This window comes from Hemicordylus capensis, chromosome 4, assembly GCF_027244095.1.
Source record: "Hemicordylus capensis ecotype Gifberg chromosome 4, rHemCap1.1.pri, whole genome shotgun sequence".
NCBI lineage: Eukaryota > Metazoa > Chordata > Lepidosauria > Squamata > Cordylidae > Hemicordylus > Hemicordylus capensis.
In genome coordinates this window covers 288,409,977-288,425,688 of record NC_069660.1, presented here as the reverse complement: position 1 = coordinate 288,425,688, position 15,712 = coordinate 288,409,977, and the positions used below count along the sequence as shown (strand labels likewise).

Sequence of the window (15,712 nt, the reverse complement as noted above, 5' to 3'; positions counted from 1 at the left end):
GCTCAGGAACCCTTTGCAGGTGTTATGGATTGATTAGCTGATTGGAGTGGGACACCTGGAGCCTAGACTGTTGAACCTTTTCACAATATTCTAATAGTTTTTTAGAATTTTCTGGGATTGTGGATTTGGGGTTCTCATGAGCTGTACGCCATGATCATCACAATTATAACAAATTAAGGCTTGACTTATCTCGCTTTGCATGTAATGCGTCTATCTCATATATCAGTTTCACCTTTTAATTTGCATTACTGAAATTAATGAACTTTTGCACGATATTCTAATTTTTCGAGTTTCACCTGTATGAGCTCTAGGAAGAAAAGGTGTGTAAGAGCAGACTCATAGAAGTGTTTATACCAGAAGTAACTAAAAGTAAACTGTACTCTAAGAGAAGCTGCTCTGTAACAGCAAGCTAACTACCCTACCTTTTCAGTAGAGAAAAAAGCAAAACTCAGAATCTGTACATTAATAAAATCTTTGTTTTATGAAATAACCAAAGGAAAATGTCTGTCTGTACACCCATTCCTACATCACTGCATTAACAAACCTGAAGACCCCTATAAAGAAAGTTCATTATTCAGAGAGCTTATAGTGGCAGCAAAACAAGTTCCTGTTAAGAAGAATAGAAAGTAAAACTTTAAAGGAACCTTAGTAAACACACACAAAACCTCTCCCCTTTTGTCACAGATACAGAATAGCAATCTGAATGACATGGCTGGCTAGCATATGCTTTCCCATCTGACCTAAATATGAGTTTTGATATGATGACTTGGATCCAATGAACCATGGGCAGACAGAGAAACTGTATTAGTGTCATCCCATAAACTCTTCTGCAAGCACGAGCAGAAGATTTCTTGAAATACAGCTTTACAGTGTATTGGGGACATATTACAGAATGAAAATATGGTGAACAAGGAAGGTTCAGGCTGTAGGACAGAAACTCTATTGGACCATAAAAAAATAAACTTGAAAAGAGATTGTGAAAGTGGAGTGACTTCTCTGAATTTGGGCTGCTTTTCTCACCTCATGATCTGCTAGGGTTGACCGGGTCAACTTCAGCAGAAGGCATCCTTGGGCAGCTGCCAGGAGAGTACTGCTGATACCAGCCCCAGGAAGAAGGATGCTCAGCAGCCCCAGTGTGGGTGTGCTTTCCTCGCCTTAACATGGGGGAACGCGGATTTCTCTCATTCTTCACAAGCCAGCACTAGCTACAGTAGCATTTTAATGGGCAGCTGCTGCTCAATCCCATAGGGCTCCATTTGCGTTAGAGCATTACATGGTATGGGAGTGGGGGAAAGGGGTTACATAAGGACATAAGAACAGCTCTGCAGGATCAGGCCCAAGGCCTATCTAGTCCAAAATCCTGTTTCACACAGTGGCCCACCAGATGCCCCTGAGGAGCCCACAGGCAAGAGGTGGATGAGGACATGCCCTCTCTTTTGCTGTTTCCCCCCTGCAATGGGTATGTAGAGGCATCTTGCCTCTGAGGCTGGAGGTGGCATATAGCTGCCAACTAGTAGCCATCAATAGAGCCATCCTCCATGAATTTGTCCAAGCCCCTTTTAAAGCTATCCAAGTTACTGGCTATCGCCACATCCTGTGGCAAATAATTCGAAAGATTAATTATGCTCTGTGTGAAAAAGTACTTCCTTTTGTCGGTCCTAGAATTTCCTGGTCTTCAATTTCATAGGATGACCCCTGGTTCTAGTGTTGTGAGAGAGGGAGAAATATTTCTCTCTGTCCACTCTCTCTACTCTATGGGTAATTTTATACACTTCTATCATGTCTCCCTCTTTTCCAAGCTAAAAAGTCCCAGATGCTGTAGTCTTGCCTCATAAGGGAGGTGTTCCAAGCCCTGATCATCTTGCTTGCTCTCTTTTATACCTTTTCCAGTTCTACCATGTCCTTCTTAAGAAATGGTGACCAGAACCATATGCAACACTCCAAATGAGGCCTCACCATAGATTTGTATAAGAGCATTGTAATATTAGCATTTTTATTTTCAATCCCCTTCCTAATGGTCCCTAGCATGGAATTTGCCTTTTTCACAGCAGCTATGCACTGAGTTGACACTTTCAACAAGCTGTGCACCAAGACCCCAAGATCTCTCTCCTGGTCAGTCACTGACAGCTCAGACCCCATCAGCGAAGTTGGGTTTTTTTGCCCTAATATGCTTCACTTTACGCTTGCTTACATTGAATTGCATTTGCCATTTTGTCACCTATTCACCAGGTTGGAGAGATCCTTTTGGAGCTCCTCACAATTTGTTGTGGATTTTACTACTCTAAATAGTTTAGTGTCATCTGCAGATTTGGCCACTTCACTGCTTACGCCCAACTTCTAGAAAATTTATGAACAAGTTAAAGAGCACTGGTCCCAGTACAGATCCCTGGGGGACCTCACTTCCTACTTTTCTCCATTGTGAGAACTGTCCATTTATTCCTACCCTGTTTCCAGAGGCGAGCTTGTCTTGTGGTAGCAAACATGAATTGTTCCCTTTGCTAAGCAAGGTCTGCCCTGGTTGCATATGAATGGGAGACGTCATGTGAGCACTGTAAGATATTCCCCTTAGGGTATGGAGTCGCTCTGGGAAGAGCATCTGCATGCTTGCATACAAAAGATTCAAAGTTCTCTCCTTGGCATCTCCAAGATTGGGCTGAGAGAGATTCCTGCCTGCAACCTTGGAGAAGCTGCTGCCAGTCTGGGTAGACAATACTGAGCTAGATGGACCAGTGCCTTGACCTGGTATATGGCAGCTTCCTATGTCCTGACCTTTAACCAGTTAATAATCCACACATGAACCTGTCCCCTTATCCCATGACTGCTAAGTTTACTCAAGAGCCTTTGGTGCAGAACTGTCAAAAGCTTTTTGGAAGTCCAAATATACTATATCAATTGTATCATCATTATCCACATGCCTATTGACTCTCTCAAAGAACTGCAACATGTTCATGAGGCAAGACTTGCCCTTGCAGAAGCCATGCTGGTTCTCCTTCAGCAAGGCCTGATCTTCTATATCTTTAACAATTTTGTCCTTAAGTATGCTTTCCATCAATTTACCTGGCACAGAAACTAAGCTAACCGGCCTGTAGTTTCCCAGATCCCTTATTGAAAATTTGAGTTGCATTAGCTATTGCCCAGTCCTCTGGTACAGAGTCCGATCATAGGGACAAGTTACATATTTTTGTTCCGTAAGCAATAGCATGTCCCTAGAAACAAATTTCCTTTCAGTCCTTGTATTGTCACCCATAATGATTCTGTGAAGAACTCTGGTCCTCCTAGGTTTTCTAGCTTGTTTGATTCTGTCCCTTCTTTAACATATAGTTACAACTGATATAGTGGGCATAACAGAAACCTGGTGGAACAGTAAGAACCAGTGGGACACGGTTATTCCTAGATACAAACTCTACAGGGAGGGGTGGATTACATAACAGGTTTCTGTTATGCCCACTATATCAATGTTGCTGCTTCTGTGAGCATAAGAAGCTTTCCACTAACTGTTATAGGGATCTAAATTTCTCCCCTTTTTTAGTGTCTGTGTGGATTGTCTTTTATATTATTATTCATCTTTAAAAATTACTGATTCCTTAACATTTTATTGTGATACTTGTTAAACAACAATTCAAAAATGTAATTTGAACTTTACAATATATTAAAAGAAATGCTGGCTGTAGTACTTGTCTAGGAGATGGCCATCTCTGCATATAGGCAAGGATCCAAATTGCCAATTTAGGTATGCTCAAAGGCTTGGCCTTGCTTCTGAGCAAACCTAGCAGAAGATCATCATGTGAGAAAAGCCACCCAGATCCAGAGAAGTTATCCCATTTACACCATCTTTTTTCAATTACCTTTTTAAAGATCCATGTTTATCAAGGATTTTCACCTTGACAAACTGGTTTTTAATGTTTCAGATGTGTTTTTTTGGGTGGCTGTGATGTAAACCCAAGCCAGAACTCTCTTATGAGCAATTCTTTGAATCCAAGCCACAGAAAAAGGATCCCACCTCCTGCAAAAAGAATTAGCTTGTGTGCTTAAATTAAGAGTAGATATTCAGAGGACATTCAAGAAATCATACTGAAAAGAATACAAGTTGAGAAAGTCTGGTATATCAAAATTCACTATGCTTTTATGCCTTATAAAACAGCAAGACAACTCACGCATTCTTCCGTTCCAGGTTTTGAAGGTTGCCTTTCAGGTTGTTGTATGCTGATGCCCTTGCTTTTAGATCATTGTCAATCTGAGTCACTCCCTTAAGGAAACAAAGTTCAGAAACACAACTGTATCAAATGTTTCCCAGAAGCACTGGATTATATTCACCTATAAAGACCACAATTATCTGCAAGCAGAGAATAGCACAGGGGAGAAAGAGGCAAACACACACATATGATCTTTATTGCTCATACAAGCTTTTACAAGTGAACTAGGCCAAATTATTGAGTTTGAAATGCCTGCCATTAATATAGGAAGTATCTTGACCCAGTGATCCCTTGTTTTATGCAATTTAAGATTCCGATTTCTACAGATTACTATTCTCAGCAGTGATAAACTAGCTTCCTCCTATAGGTTAATGGCCCAATTAAATGTGGCTTGCATTTTGCTCTAAGAGAGCACTGAAGTCTCTGATGACATGGACATAGGGGACTGAAAAAGATACTGAGGCCAGTTCCAACACTGTGCTTTTGGAAAAATTTTAGCGGAATAATTTGTAGAAAAGGCTACTTCAGAAGTTAAAGTTCACATGGATTTTCCAAAAAGGACCCATGATTTAGGCCAGATTTATTCCAAAGAATAGTGGAACTGATTCCAAAAGCCAAAGGGGATTTTAGGGTTTTTTCTTGAACAGCAGTTCCCCCGGCTCCTTGAAACTGGAGAGTGTCCATTAGCTTGACATATAAAATAATATATTAAATCTCTCATTTAATGTAGATGGGACAGAAAAGACTGGAGGATCCAAGATTTTTCAGAATTTCCCATTATTTAGCACTGGAGAGTAATACATAACAAAACATATTTTATTAAATATATACATTATAAGATTCAGTTAACTTAATGAAAGTTTTCAAATAAATTTCTTTTCTTCTTATTTATATAGGTTTCAAATCAGATGCAGGATGAAATTGGAGTGAGAGAATTTATACTCTCTTTCCTCTAGAATACAGAATTTAACCACCAATACTTAACATTTCTTGAGCTTGTGGTGTGGAGCTCACACCACAGAGTACTGGGGATGTCTGGCTCTGCACTCGAATTACTTGCATTATTTCTATTTTGTATGTCATAGTTGGGTCGGTTCCCTCCTCCTTAGATTACCTGACAGTAGGATGATCAACCAGGTTGGGGCTGTTTTTTTCTCCCTTTTTTCCCTTTAGGGTTAGGGTTCAAGACTCTTTTATTGATAGCTACTGATAACCAGTTAAGGACTTTCTTTCAATACTATTGTATTTTTCTTCTGTCTTGGTTTTGATGGATAAGACTTTGTATGTTAATTTGTTTGGTTTTGTTGTATTCTCAGAGATGTAACCTTTCTGTTTCTACCTATAACACTAATAAAAGCATTTTTTTTAAAAAGGAAAAGGAAAAAAAAAGTAACTGAAGAGTGTTACAAAAATAGTTTATGGTGTGACATACAGGTTAGGTGTTCAAAAGAAAAAATATGTCAAATTCCACTGAGTACACAAAAGCCAACCATTTGCCAACAGCCTAAAGCACCTTTTTCTCAAGTAAGGGAGCATGAAGGCATATAGACCAACAATGTGTCAGAAACCATTTACTAGTCCTCTGTGAAACCAACATGTTCTAACCATTAACACAGAAGTACTGTAATAGCTTGCTCCTAGGAAAGAAATCTGACTCGAAAATGTAGTAGATAAAAATGGTATTTGGAGGCATCTATGGCATTTCTTATTGGATAATTAATGAAGTGCTGTACTGTACAAGTAAATGGAGCCTATAGGGAAACAGAAAGGCAACTCCCAAGAGTTTTCGATGTAGAGGAACTGGAAACAGACAGCTGAATGCAATAAGAACAGTTCACCTTTATTCTATTCCTGTCATAAGACAGAATTGCTACTGTCCACATGCTTGCTGTTCTCAAGTAATTCCTCAAATGATTTGCAGAAAACTACAGTGTAGCTAACTAGAAGGAAAAAGAATCAGTGGGCCATGGTGATCATGCAGGCAGGTTGTGACTGTATGCATTCTGTCTTCTCCATAGCACTATGGTACAATTTATTAGCGGTGAATATTTGTTTGGGCAGTTAATACATTTGACTGTGCTTGCTCACTTCCCTCCCAGAGCAGTTGCTAACCCTTCCTGCAGCTGACAGACAGATGGAAAGTGACAGGCACGCACACAGTACCGGTGTCAGGTTTGTTGGGGCCCTTGGCAGTAAGGGACCAGCTCCACTGGCAGTGGTCATCTTTATTTACCTTTATTGCAATTTTCTGCTCTGATCGCTGCATCACTAGAGGCAACAGAACTGCATTATAGGTAAAAGGAAGATGCTGACTGTCAGAACAGTTGCTGAAAAGCACTTCAAGCCACTGCTGCTACTCTCCACAAGAATGTGGGATTAGCTTAACTTGGCAGTAGCAGCAGTTTCTTGGTAGCACACACTTGGTAGCCACCATCTTTTCTCACCAGGACCTCAGGAGTCAGCCATGAGCCCTTTCATGGTGCTGAGCCCATGGCCAGGACCCAAGTTTGCCACCCCTTGATGTTGGCTGCAGTCACACACCCTTCTGCTGAGTGAAAAGAACTGCTTCTCATTCGCAACACAACAGACTAGGGATAAAGTGGGAGGAAAGAGAAAGTGGATACTTTATTTTTTTGCCTTAGCTTACTGCAGAGTACAAGTGCTGTGATGAGGAGCTGTTTTAGTCACCATTAGTGTGAGAAGGGGAAGAGAGCTTCACTGGACACAGGATTGGTACATCCTAGCAACTTGGAAGCTGTGAATTAATTTGGTGGGGAGAAAACAATCCTTTGGGCTAGGATAGTGGTGCAATAGTACATGGAAAGATAGGATTTTTAAAAGAGATTAGATGGAGTCTTTTGGAGTAGGCAGCCCATAATTCTGACTACAGTTGTGGCAAAGATTAGATGCCTCAATCCAAGTCTTCATAGAAGCACAAGCCACAAACTGAAATAGCCTATTATGACCCTGTAGTATTCCATTCCTTCACATTAAGTTAATCTATTTTATTCTTAATGTATTTCTTTGGTTGAGCACAACCAACATGAAAATTAAAGTCACATAGAACAGATATTTCCCTCTGGAACTTGAAATTTAGCTAGAGTATACTGAACTCCAACAAAAGAGACTGCTAGTCAAATGCTCTAAAATCAGTTGCTAATTTAGTTCGCCCCTTAAATTTTATCAGGTTGCTCTACTTTGACAGAGTAATTAAGGAGAAACTCTTTCAAACAGTAATCTCCCACCTGGTTGCAGAAATCAAGAACACTGATTTCAACATGTTTGTTTATATGGAAACATGAGCATTCGTATTGCTGAATTATGTTAACAGTCTAATTGGGATGGAAACCTATTCAATACTAAAAACATTGGAAATACATTGTGATCTAGACCAGGGATTCTCAACGTTGGGTCTCCAAGATGTTTTTGGGCTTCAACTCCCATAACCCCCAGTCCCAGTGGCCTTTGGTTGGGGATTATGGGAGTTGAAGTCCAAAAACATCTGGGGACCCAACGTTGAGAATCCCTGATCTAGACGACAGCAGCTAGTTTGCAAATAATGTCCATAAATACAGGCTATGTGAAACATCATTGGTAGACATGCTTGGGTCCTAAATATTCTTATTCTGAAACTGGTCAGATATGAAACAGCTTTTGAAAAATTCTAATAAAATTGGAACACAAAATGAAGTGGGCTTCATTTTTACTTACTTCCCATAATGTGTAAGTGTCAGCATTTTTACCTTCATTTTAAAAATTTAATCATCATATTTTTATACTGCCTGATATGTACATCACTAGGCAATGTACAAAATTTAAAATATTTAAAAGTCACAGATTAAAATGCACGATACAATAAGAACAAAAGAATTATTTAATTTTAAAAAAATATTAAATTCTAATTAAAATCCTGCAAAAACAGGAGAGTCTTGAGGTTCTTCCTGAAAACAAACAGAGAAGGAGATGCTCTTATTTCAGCAAGGAGTATATTACAAAGCCCTGGGGCAGCCACAAAGAAAGCCGGGTCCTGGGTCACCACCAATGTAGCCAGTGGCAACCATAAGCGAACCTCAACAGAAGATCGTAACAGGTGGCAGGGCTCATGACAAAGGAGGTGCTCTCTTAAATAGCATGGACCTAAGCCATTAAGGGTTTTATAGGTAATAACTTGTACTTTGTATTTCACTCGGAAACATGTTGGCAGCCAGTGCAGTTCTTTTCAAACTGTTATATGGTCCCTTCATGTTGTCCCAGAGACCAATCTGACTACCGCATTTTATACTAATTGTAGTTTCCGGACTACGTACAAAGGCAGCCCCATGCAGAATACATTATAGTAGTCAAGCCTGGAGATTACCAGCATATGTAACCTCCAGTGTAAACTCTGTGTAAGCCACCCTGAGCCATTTTTGGAAGGGCGGTATAGAAATTGAATAATAAATAATAATAATAATATGTACCACGGTTTTAAGGTCATTCACCTCTAGAAAAGGACGTAGCTGATAAAAAGCGCTCTTGGCCACCGCCTCAGCCTGAGAAACCAGGGAAAACTTTGGGTCCAGGAGCACTCCCTAGACATGCACCTGATCTTTTGAGGAGTGTAACCCCATCCAGAACAGGCAGCTCTAAACCATCTCTCGGGTCCTATCCTGCCCCCACCCACCACACCCCATCAGTACCTCCGTCTTATTTGGATTCAACTTCAATTTGTTATCCGTTATCCAGCCCATTACTTATCCCCATGTTGCTTCTAAAGAATCCTATTCTCCAGTTACTATTCCCCAAGCACTCACTATGGGTAGCAGACTTTTAGTGAAACAGTGCTCTGTCAGCAAAAGCTCCTTCTGTGAACACAAGGAGAGTTTTGCTCATGCAAGTACCCCTTGTGAGATTAACTCTCCTTCCGTTAACAGATTTCTACCAATGGAGCCTCTGCTTGGGAATGTTCCAAGATCCAAACCTCTCTCTGGTTTCTCAGGTTGAGGTAGTGGCCAGGAGCACTTTTTAATCAGCTTCGGCCAATACATCAGCTGCACCACGGCTTGGGTCCAAATAACTTGAGAGTGCTTTCTGTGTCATGAATCCAGTTGCCTATTAAGATCATCTGGGGAGGTCTGGTTATGGTAGCCACTGGCTTATTTGGTGGCAATTTGGGACTGGGCCTTCTCTGTGGCTTTGGAATATGCTCCCTCTCAACATAAGAGCATCTCCATCTCAGATTGCTTTTAGAAAGACCCTCAAGACAACTGTTTCCTCAGGCTTTTGACAAATTAATTTTTAACTGTTTTTATCCTATGAAATTGTTTCAATTGTTTTTATTCTGTTTTATATTTGTTGTGTTTCAAATTGTGTACACTGCCTAGAGATATACATAATCTGTGAATATAAAAATATCATACATCAAACTGATTTGGCAAGAAGCAGAGATGACCTCTGCAGCTAGAGAACAAGCCAACTGTGATCTATCAGGGAATTCTCAGTGCAGGAAGCTACTGGAGTTTCCTAACAAGTTCTTTCCAGTATAAGTTCTTTCCTCGCAGAGGTCATTTGAGCATGCACGGTGGCCATTTTGTTTTTGGCAGCCTTTAAAAATAAAAAATGACCACCACACATGCTCTAATGGTCCCTGTGAGGCCCTAGATGCCAGCATGGGGGGGAGGGGGAACCTTTGCAGACCCCCACCACGGTCTTTAGGAAGCCCCCCCGAAGGGGCTACCGGTAATTTTTTTAAAAAATAGATATATTATATAAATCACTGTACACATATTCAGATATGTGACTTGTATGTGACCTTCAGACTTGTATTTTTCAGCTGATATTATGGTAAAGGTATCTGAAAGATGGGTGCCAGATGTTTGGACGGGGGTGCAATTTCAGTGCTTGCCCTAGGTGTTATTTTCCCTAGATACGCCTCTGCCCACACCACCCCTGGGAATGGATGTGCCATCACTGATCCTACCAACCAAGTATATCTTTGATGTGGTACAGAGTACTGGTTCTCAACCTTTCATAATTTATATCCCATCAATCACTCTATCAAAGAACCCAGGTCACACCAAGATAGAAAGAAAAAGCTCACTTTTTCCAAGACGGACATTTATATGTTTACAGGCATTATGCTATTATATTTATCAATTATGGTAAGTTTTAACGACAAAAAATGCAGTATTATTGTTGGGAGTAAATTTGTAATGCTATGGCTTGAAAACACAATTAAAAATATTAATTCCATAAAACCAGCAGGTTTATATAGAATGATGATACCGGGTCAGGTGGCAAGGCAGATCAAAGGCTACTGGCACAATAAAACCTTATTTCAGAGATTAGGTCTTTTTGAAAAGGAAGGTCTTCAAAGGTCTCTCAAACACAGCAAATGAGGGGCTTTATGATTCCCATACTGAACAGTTCTGCTAACAACAAAGGAGTTTACTAAAGGTTCCCCCAACCAAGACTACCCTCCATCCACCCAAAACAAAAGACTACTACTATGAATATTTATATAGCCCTTTTCAACAAAAGCATAGAAAGAGGGGGAGAGGAGAGAGGGTGGTCCCTACAGAGGAGGACGCAGGGAAAAGGAGAAGCAGCAGTGGCTGCTGGAAGGAAGGAAAGAGGGGTGAGAAAAGGAGGGATGCGGGGAGGATGTTCTATGTTCTTATTAACTTCATGGAGGAGAGGTCTATCAACGGCTACTAGTCGGAGGACTACAGGCCACCTACAGCCTCCAAAGGCAGATGCCTCTGAGTACTAGTTGCAGGGGAGTAACAGCAGGAGAGAGAGCATGCCTTCAACTCCTGCCTGTGGCTTCCAGCGGTATCGAGGCTTTCTTAAGGGGAAATACTAAAGTAACATTTAAAAATGCAATTAAGCCATTTCATGAAAATACATTTGTCAGGATGACTCTGGAGGAGGTGGAAGCCAGGAGCAGGGATTGAGCAATCCTGAGGATTGCTAGTAGCCATTGATAAGCCTCTCCTCCATGCAGTTAACCAAACCCCACTTAAAGCCATCCATGTTGTTGGCTGTCACCACATCTTGTGGCAAAGGATTCCACAAGTTGATTATGCATTGTGTGAAAAAGTACTTCCCTTTGTTGGTCTTAAATTACCTGGCAATCAATTTCATGGGATGACGCCTGATTCTAGTGTTATGTGTGAAAGAAATTTCTCTCTATCTACTTTCTCCACACCATGCATGGTTTTATATACCCCATCATGTCTCCCTGCAGTCTTTTTTCTGAACTAAAAAGCCCCAGGTGTTGTAGCTTTGCCTCCTAGTGCCTATTATCAGGCACTAGGCCCCTGATAATCTTGGTTGCCCTCTTCTACATTTTTTCCAATTCTACAGTGTCCTTTAGGTATGGTGACCATTATTGTATGCAGTACTCCAGGTGTGGCCACACCATAGTTTTGTATAAGGGCATTATAATATTAGCATTTTTATTTTCAGTTCCTTCCTAATGATCCCTAGCATGGAATTGGCATTTTTCACAGCTGCCGCACATTCAGTTGACACTTTCAATGAGCTGTCCAAAATGCTGACAGTGACTGGGAGTTGTAGAAGGAAATCAGGGAGACATCAAGGAGAGGCAGGGCAGTAATAAATGATAATAATACTTGTCCCCTTATCCCATGACCGTTAAGCATTTTTAAGAGTCTTTGATGAGGAACTTTGTTGAATGCTTTTTGGAAGTCCAGGTATACTATGTCAACTGGATCATCTTTATCCACACACCTGTTGACACTGTCAAACAACTCCAAAAGGTTCATGAGGCAAGATTTACCTTTGCAGAAGCCATGCTGGTTCTCCCCCAGCAGGGCCTGTTCTTCTATGTGCTTTACAATTTTATCCTTGAGCATGCTTTCCATCAATTTGCCTGAAACAGACATTGAGCTAACCAGCCTGTAATTTCCTGGATTGCCCCGGGATCTCTTTCTGAAAATCGGAGTTATATTGGCTACTTTCCAGGCCTCTGCTACAGTGCCTGATTGTAGGGATAAGTTATATTTTTGCAAGGAGGTTTGCAATTTCACATTTGAGTTCTTTAAGGACTCTTGGATTGATGTCTGGTCCTAGCAATTTGCTAGTTTTTAATTTTTTCAGACAGCTTAGAACGTCCTATCTTGTCACCTCTATCTGACTCGGTTCTTTAGCCTCCATCTAAAGCCAATGTGGAGAGCCAGCATGGTGTAGTGGTTAGAGTGCTGGACTAGGACCAGGGAGACCCGAGTTCAAATCCCCATTCAGCCATGAAACTAGCTGGGTGACTCTGGGCCAGTCACTTCTCTCTCAGCCTAACCTACTTCACAGGGTTGTTGTGAAAGTGAAACCCAAGTATGTAGTACACTGCTCTGGGCTCCTTGGAGGAAGAGCGGGATATAAAAGTAAACATAATAATAATAATCCCTGAGAAGCCCAGTTCAGAAACAGATATACTCTCAGTATCCTCTGCCATGAAGATAGATGCAAAGAACTCATTCAGCTTCTCTGCCATCTCCATATCCTCCTTAATAATTCCTTTCACTCCCTCATTGTCTAATGGTCCAACCACCTTCCTGGCAGGTTTCCTGCTTCTGATGTATTTAAAGAAGTTCGTTATTCCTTTTGATGCTTTTAGCTAAATCAGGCGTGGGGAACCTTGGCCCTCCAGCTGTTTTTCAACTACAACTCCCATCATCCCCAGCCATTAGTGGCTGGGGATGATGGGAGTTGTAGTTCAAAAACAGCTGGAGGGCCAAGGTTCACCACCCCTGAGCTAAATATTCCTCTAACTCTCTTTTCACCTCACTTATTATCTTCTTGCATTTCTTTGGCAGGAGTTGGTGTTCCTTTCTGTTCTCTTCATTTGGGCAGGCCTTCCAATTTCTGAAGGAAGTTTTCTTCCCCTTTATTGCTTGCTTGAGTTTACCTGTTAGCCATGCTGGCATCCTCCCAGTCTCATTTGCACCCATCCTCCTTTTTGGTATACATTCTAACTGGGATTCTGGTATTATGGTTTTAAGTAAGCTCCATGCATTCTGGAGCAAAGTGACTCTCTTTATTTTCCCCTCAGTTTTCTTTTCACCAAACTCCTCATTTTAAAGAAGTTTCCTCTTCTGATATTCAATGTGTCTGTGTCAGACTTCCTGCTGATTCTCTCCTCGTATGTATGCTGAATTTGATCACACTATGGTCACTGTTCCCTAAAGGGTCAATGGCAATGACATCACACACCAGGTCCCGGGCGCCACTCAGCGTTAAGTCCAAGGTCACCTTCTCTCTGGTTGGTTCCATGACCTACTGTTCTAGGACAGTCATTCAGCGTATCTAGAAATGTGACCTCTTTGTCATTACCTGACTGAATTTACCCAGTCTACATATGTGGGTAATTGAAGTCTCCCATTATTACTGCTCTGCCTCTCCTTTACACCTCCCTGATTTCCTTCTGCAACTCCTAGTCACTGTCAGCGTTTTGATCTGGAGAACGATAGTACGTTCCCAGTAGCACATTTCCTTTCAGGTCTTGTATCGTCACCCACAGGGTTTCTGTTGAGGACTCTGGTCCTCCTAGGTTTTACTAAGGTAAGAATCTACCTTATTAGATTCCTTCTTTAAATACAGTGCTACTCCACCTCCAAGGCACCCCCCCCCATCCTTTCTATAGAGTTTATATCCAGGGACAACAGTGTATCACCAGTTCTCACGGTTCAACCATGTTTCTGTTATGCCCACTATATCTATTTCTGTGTTAGCAACCAAGCACTCCAGCTCACCCATCTTGGCTCTGAGGCTCCTGGCATTTGCATATAAGCACCTATACGCTGAATCCCTTACCTAGTGTGTGCTATCTTTCTTTTGGCTTTCTTTGACCAGCTAGCACAGCCTTCTGTCTGCTCTTTATGTGGTTCTACTCTGTCCTCTTCTGTTTTATCTGAATCTTTTACACTCTCGCACCTTAAGGGTGCGAATCGGAACATTTACCGAACCAGATACAAGAGCTAGCTCCTGTCAGCTATCCCCCCAGGTGTCATTTTAAAAGCTGCTCTGAGACCTTTTTGATTTTAAGCGCCAACAGTCTGGTTCCATCTTGGTTCAAGTGCAACCCATCTCTTTTGTACAGGCTTTGCTTGCCCCAAAATATATATCCCAGTGCCTAACAATCTAAACCCCTCCTCCCGGCACCAACGTCTCATCCCCACATTGAATATGGTTTACCATTGCCTTCAGTAGGATGTGGACTGCATCCATTGTCTACAATGATACGAAACTAGTGTACATCAAAACAGCTTATGCAATCTTGGACAGAGTCCTAAACATCCAGATAGATTATGCCTTCTTCCCAACAGGTACATTTGAAATATTTCCTTTATATAGAAAGAATTAACACACACCAGCTATTCAACGTCTCATCCACACATTGGGAGAGAACTCTGCCCAATGAGCTGATTCTCTGCTTCATGGGAAAATATTTACACAAGGAAAGTATTCAAAAGTGATATTGCCAACCTTTATTGCAAGTGGTACAGTTCACTCTATCCACTCAAACTATTCTACTATAGTCCCACCTTATTTAGCTGAATGTGACAATCATACCAGATATCAGCTCAGAGAGGGGGGAAAGGCGGCTTCTTGTCTGACCAACAGGCCATCCAATCAGTGCTGTGCAGCTCCAAGTGATGTGCAGAAGGTGAGGGACTTGTTTTGTGATCAACAGAAGAGCCTCTGTACCACAACCATGACTGTGGAATTTGGAGCTCTTCTTAGTGGTTTTTCCAAGTCTAGATTAGGCAGCTACATGTGTATCATAACCATGGTGTACTTTCATAGAGAGCTCACTGCAGAGTTTATGAACATCTGCATGCAGCCTGAGGCTCTACATTCTAGAGGACAGATGGCAAATTTGTTTCCCTAAGTGGCATCTGGTCCTTGATCCACAAGACTTTTTTTTGGCAGCCCATTGCCTTATGGACCACAAGGCAGATAAATATTTTAGAATGCATAGCTTGCCTTCCTGTCATTTTGCATTAAAATCTTTGATCAATATTAATTCTGTCACTTGTAAAAACTCAATATATCCATTTCCATTACATGCAACACACTGATGAGAGGTTAATCTGCCACCAGACCTCTCCAGATTTTCTTCCTCACTTGTGTTGACAGCAGGCATTTTTTCAGTTCCTAAAGATGTCACCTCAATGCTGTCATTGATCACTGCACGCTTTCACAGAAAAAGCTTGTGTGTCTCAACTGCTTACAATTTCTAGATTTTATTCATGTGTGCACATGCCTTCAAAAAAGAGTGTCAAACTTTTAAAAATAGGGCTTAGCAGATATCAAGCCTAACCTTTGGGGCTGCTAATTTCCTTAAGATGAGCCCTCCATAGAAGTATTGATTATATAACATTGGTTCAGAAAATTTACACTAAAGAAAGTTATTGGCAATGAGTAGTTTAGTCACACAAATTCAAGAAAGTGTAATTTGCAATTAGCCTGTGAAACTGACTGACGTTGTTATATTGACTTTACCCCATAAAAGTGAA

The 15,712-nt window shown here is 41.2% G+C and overlaps 1 protein-coding gene across 2 annotated transcripts in view; it reads right to left on the bottom strand.

The window, feature by feature from the left end:
- Positions 1-15,712, bottom strand: part of ATP6V1C1 (ATPase H+ transporting V1 subunit C1) — a 50,120-nt gene that overhangs the window by 12,553 nt on the left and 21,855 nt on the right. For both annotated transcript variants that reach the window (XM_053250438.1, XM_053250437.1), the window contains exon 6: positions 4,155-4,246. In XM_053250438.1, the coding sequence (XP_053106413.1) occupies positions 4,155-4,246 (92 nt within the window). The remainder of the gene's footprint in view (positions 1-4,154; positions 4,247-15,712) is intronic.